The sequence below is a fragment of the Chaetura pelagica genome, unplaced genomic scaffold (assembly GCF_000747805.2).
Source record: "Chaetura pelagica isolate M959 unplaced genomic scaffold, ChaPel_1.0 scaffold52, whole genome shotgun sequence".
Classification (NCBI taxonomy): Eukaryota; Metazoa; Chordata; class Aves; order Apodiformes; family Apodidae; genus Chaetura; species Chaetura pelagica.
This window is the reverse complement of record NW_009952486.1, coordinates 818,320-823,739: the sequence shown is the minus strand read 5'-3', so window position 1 is coordinate 823,739 and position 5,420 is coordinate 818,320. Positions and strand designations below refer to the sequence as shown.

The 5,420-nt window shown below is 39.7% G+C and overlaps 2 protein-coding genes across 2 annotated transcripts in view; one reads left to right on the top strand and one right to left on the bottom strand.

The window, feature by feature from the left end:
• SYN2 (synapsin II) overlaps positions 1–5,420 on the bottom strand; it is a 140,022-nt gene that overhangs the window by 76,540 nt on the left and 58,062 nt on the right. The window lies entirely within an intron of this gene.
• TIMP4 (TIMP metallopeptidase inhibitor 4) overlaps positions 1–5,420 on the top strand; it is a 25,984-nt gene that overhangs the window by 14,108 nt on the left and 6,456 nt on the right. Inside the window, exon 2 of the mRNA XM_010008851.1 lies at positions 3,132–3,229. Coding sequence (XP_010007153.1) covers positions 3,132–3,229 — 98 coding nt within the window. The remainder of the gene's footprint in view (positions 1–3,131; positions 3,230–5,420) is intronic.

Genomic DNA, 5,420 nt, shown 5'->3' with positions numbered 1-5,420 from the left:
GATAGAGAAGAAATACAGACTTTCATTGGCAGCTTGGGTAGCTGTGTGGTTTTGGTGCAGTGTCAATGATGGAGAGACTGTCTCTAACATTTGCAAATGGCCTTAGAGGGGCATACAAGGAGGTAAATCCCAGGGCAAACCAGGACTACAAAGCACTAGCACAGTCCCAATATTACAGCTTCCTCTGCATGCAGAGCCACGCTCTGTTCTTCATGGACCTCAGAATCTACTGCAAGGCCAAGGGACAGGATTTAGCCCTTATTTTTACAAGCAGCAGCCCCAGCATCCCAGTGTAGGCAACCTTGTCCTTCCATTCATAACCCTACCTATTGCAGAAGGACTGGAACTCATCAACTAGAGAGCTTTGCTTTAACCTGCAATTCCCTAGCCAACAATAAATTAGTTTATGAATTGTAAGTACATCAGTTTATCACTGATACAACGAAAGCTCCAGTGCAGATAATATTTCAAACCGGATGCATCCATCATGATAATAATCTGTAGATGTCTTTTAATTCTAGAAGACAGTGAAATATTTTTCTTCTGACAAAAATCATGCCCCAGAAACAAAAATATTGAACTAAACTCAACTCATCTAAAACAACACTGTACCAGTAGTCTGTATTTCACATAGTACTGTGATCTTAACACACTTGACAACTTTGTTCAGGATGCATCCTGAGTGCTTTTAAAGTCCAAATGTTTGACAAAAGAGATTTTCAAAACTCCAAGAGTCTGCCTCCCCATCTGTCCACCTTAAAAGTGTATAATTTTCTTAGTAGCATTTTAATTTTTATTTCTATTTTACTATTTTTAGTTTTATATATTTAAAATAAGAATGCACATAAGCAATTAATATTTCTTGTTCTTATGTCAAATAATCTTAAATATTTTCCTATGAAGTATTTTTCATTATATAGTTGCCAATATTTAGCAGATGCTGGGGAAAAAAATATCTCATGTATTCACTGGTTTTTACCTTCCCCCTTACCTTCTGTTTCCTAGGATAAGAATGTTAATCTGGAGAGTAAATTCCAATTTGTTTTCCTTTTTGAAGGAGTAATAAAATTAACTGCTTTTGTTGAATGAAGTTGCCTGTCTTCAAGCAGTAGTACTGTGACCAACAGCTTAAGGAAAAAGGCTAAATAGCATAACCTTAAAACTTGCATAGGTACAATCATGCTATCTAAAACAGTATAATAAAGATATATCATTTAATAATACTAAACTGCAAAAATGAGAGTAATTCTTCACTAAACACCTTCCCTTTGTTAATGCCTTAGAAACAGCTGAGTCTAAAAAGATACTAGTCTTAGGGAACATACCAATTTCTGTGGACAAAGTGCAAGGATTTACTCTCTCCTGATTCCCTCTGCCTGACTTGGTGTGGAGCCTTCAGTGCCCTGCTCCACTCTGGGTCTCCTCTTTGGTGAAAAAGGGATTTCATTGCCTGTGTCACTGTAGTGGATTTCTTGTGAAAAAACCTCTAGCATGAGTAGTTCCTCATGGTGGTAAGGAAGGTGATGGTGGAGTTTATTTACAGCTCAATAATTCGTGTAGCTGATTTCAGAGAGAAACCACACAGGTTTGGGAATGATGCAGTTAATGCCTAACCTCCTACCCTTACTGAATATAAACACTTCTGTATTGTATAAACCCCAACACTTTTCTCCTGACTGTATAAACACATACAGCTGATGTTACCTTAATTAAGTTCTGTCCTTTACCCAGTTCAAAATTACCTTTTGTTGATGCAGAAATGTTTGGGAGACATTTACTAATGAGGAAAGAAGGAATAAAAAAAGAGTCTTAGCACATTTTTAATAATGTGTCCAATAGCCAGGTTGATTGACTAACTAGACCTTGTCCTGTGCTGAGGCTGCCCCTCACCCCCACAGCTCTGGTCACAGGAACTTACTTCCAGCTCAGTCACCTGAGACAACCTTCAGCTACAAAGTAGGGATAAAAAGCTGAATTCTATCAAAGAACCATAAGACAGGAGCTCCACAGAAATGCCACATCCTGCCATATTAGAATGAATGTCTTTTGAGCAACAGTAGATGATTTTAAGGTGGAAGGAATTGAACTATCTGCCTCAGAACACCAAGGCCATCCAGATGTGTGTCAGCCATGCAAATTCCTCATAAGGAACCAATCACTGACAGATAGAATGACATTATTACACTAACCAAGCAGAGGCTGTTCTCAGCCAAGCAGAGGAGAAGCCAAGCCAGCCATGGTGCACTTGAAAAGAAGTGCAGACGAGGAGGAATCCTAAGTTCTAACCACTCTCTGAACCACGAGTGAGGCGAGGGAGATGGCTGGGCCCAGGAATGCTCCTTCAGGAAGTGCTTGTGGTTAAAAACAGAAGCAACCACATGAATAAGAGGTTTTAGGAGACAGCTAGACGACATTGATTGAGAAGAAATATTAAAGCACAGAAAAAAGGAAACCAGGAAGGATGAAAAGGCCCAAAAGATCTGTATGCATTTGAATCTGGTTTCAGGAGAAAAGTAAAACCCAAATAACTGAAGATTCAGACATCCTATGACACCAACATTTTCTTGTAGTTAGAAACAAAATAAATAATAATTTGGTCTTTCTTTGCCCTCTGGAAGCCCTGTTAAACAAAAACATTACTTAAGACAAATTATAGTATCTGTAGTCTCAGAAAAGTGAATGAAAGACTATTCTCTTCTTGTCTTCTGATTTCATACACAGAATTGATACTTTAATATTCCCTTGCACAGTCTTTCAGGGTGTGAATGTCAAGTACACTTAATGATCAACAGAAGTGCCCCTTTTCATCGCCCACTGAGCACAATGATGGTGTTTTAGAAAATTCTACGGAATTCGAGTTTTCCAGAGACTTTGATGGACAGTTTTTGTCAAAACTGAATGGTAACTTAATTCAGATTTCCAGATTTATGGAAATTCAGATTCATATCACAGGCAGCTCATTTGCTTTTCTTTTCAGGAGTTAGCTCAATTTAGTGTTCTTATAGCAACAAGCCTTAAAACCTAATTCTGCCTAAAGTGTAAAACCAATGTTAAAATCTATCAATATAATTTTCACTATTGCTTGTAAATTTAAGGGTATGCTTATTTTTCTCTATTTTTCTGTATTACAGTGATTAGAGCAAAAATATCCAGTGAAAAGGTGGTTCCTGCCAGTGATGATCCTCTTGACACCCACAAAATGATCCGGTATGAAATCAAACAAATAAAGGTACATGGAATCACTTAGCTATTTTGAAATTCAATGCTGATAACCAATGTGTATGACTGCAGTTCAGCCATAAGTGCTTTAAGATGGAACAGGCTTCAGTTAGACTGAACTACACAGAATTAATAAAAATAGGGATTTAAAAACCAAAAAAAAAAAAAAAGGGGGGGGGGAAGCAAGCTATTTTGACATTCATTACTTAGTTACTAAATGATATTTTGATGCAATTTGTTATTCTCATATGCTTTTAACAAACTTTATGAGGACATACTTCAATCTAGGAATGGTGTTCCCTGTTTCTAGTCTATAGTTGATGGCCTATGTGGCATTATGATTTGGAAACTCTCTGGATGATTCAGACATTATAGAGGAATGTATTTCCAGCTGAAATAGCCAGGTCCTTGGTTCATAAGTGAACAGGGATATCTGCAGGAAGATGAGTCCTTCCCTGATACTCACACAAACAAAACTCCATTTGTATCAACGTTGCTAGGAAGCAAACACAAAGTTGGAGCACACAAAACTACACTAATCCAGAATCTCACAGGACTTTTCCATTATTTGTTCAGCTCCAACAAAGAGACACATTCTTTAATGTACTTTAAGAAGAGATCTCTCCATCCCATTCAGGTCCCCATCAAACTCCCACTGATGTTAAAAAGTTCATTAACTACCTGTTTCTAGAACACACAACAAATAGGTGGTCTCTTTCAGTTAAAATGTAGTGTGCATTTGTGGGTTTCTGGCTTACACTGTTTGTTTCCAGTTTTCTAGGGGGCTTTATCTCCCATTTTTCACAGACTGTTCTTTTGTATTACTTGCATTGACTTGTATTAGTACATTTACTAGGAACACTTCAGTATATCATTGTGAATGGCTACATGCTTAAAAAAAATTTCAGTCCTTCAAATTGTACCAAAAGTTCACCTGGACTTTTGCAAAGAAAAGGCAATGGTAAACAAGAATATCTCAAAATATTCCCAAGTGTGATTATCATACATGACTGCTGTTAAGGTTTTATAGCAATTTCAACAAGCTGATGCTTTTTACCTTGCTATAACAAACCCCAAAACTCTTCACCATCTGCCACTTTGTCTTCTAGAACTATTAAGGATATTTTTCAAGTGTTTCTTTACAGAAATAAGTATAGAAATATGAGAACAATTCTCCTTCCTCCCACTAGCACTTTAATTTTCTGTTGCTACCTTGAAACACTTGAGTAACCTTATACCTTGGCAGAAAACAGAAGAATGAGAAATGTTCTTCAGGAATAGCACACTAAAATATCTGGAATGTAGTCATATAATGGAGCTGCTTTAGAGTTTCTCCTGAATTATTGTAAGTTGAGGCCTATTCAAAACTCAGGCATCCCTAAGAGTTCTTAATTTAATTTCACAAAGCTTTAGTAGGCAAGTCAGCAAGGACTGATGGACCACTGGGTGGATAAGAGGTTGGCTGGATGGCTGCACCTAGAGAGTTGTGGTCAATGGCTCAATGTCCAAGTGGAGGCAGGTGATGAGTGGTGTCCCTCAGGGGTCAGTATTGAGACCAGTGCTGTTCAGCATCTTTGTTGGAGACATGGACAGTGGGATTGAGTGTATCCTCAGCCATTTTCCTGATGACATCAAGCTGTGTGGTGTGGTTGGCACCTAAGAGGGAAGGGATGCCATCCAGAGGAACCTGGATAGGCTGGAGAGGTGGCCAGTGCCAACGCCATGAAGTTCAACAAGGCCAAGAGCAGGGTCCTGCACCTGGGTTGGCACCAATACAGGCTGGGGGAAGAAAGGCTGGAGTGGAGCCCTGAGGAGAAGGACCTGGGGGTGGTAAGATAGTTGATAAGAAGCTCAACATGAGCTGCCAGTGAGCACTGAAGCCCAGAGGCCAATTGTGTCCTGGGCTGCATCAAGTGTGGCCAGCAAAGCCAGGGAGGGGATTCTGCCCCTCTGCTCTGGTGAGACCCCATCTTCAGTGCTGTGAACAGTTGTGGTGCCCTCAGCACAAGAAAGATATAGACCTGTTGGAGAGGGTCCAGAGAAGGGCCACCAAGATGATCCAAGGGCTGGAGCAGCTCTGCTCTGGAGACAGGCTGGGAGAGTTGGGGTGTTCAGCCTGGAGAAGAGAAGGCTCCAGGGAGGGGCTCCAGAAAAGCTGGGGAGGGGCTTTTCATCATAGAAGATAGTGATAGGACAAGGGG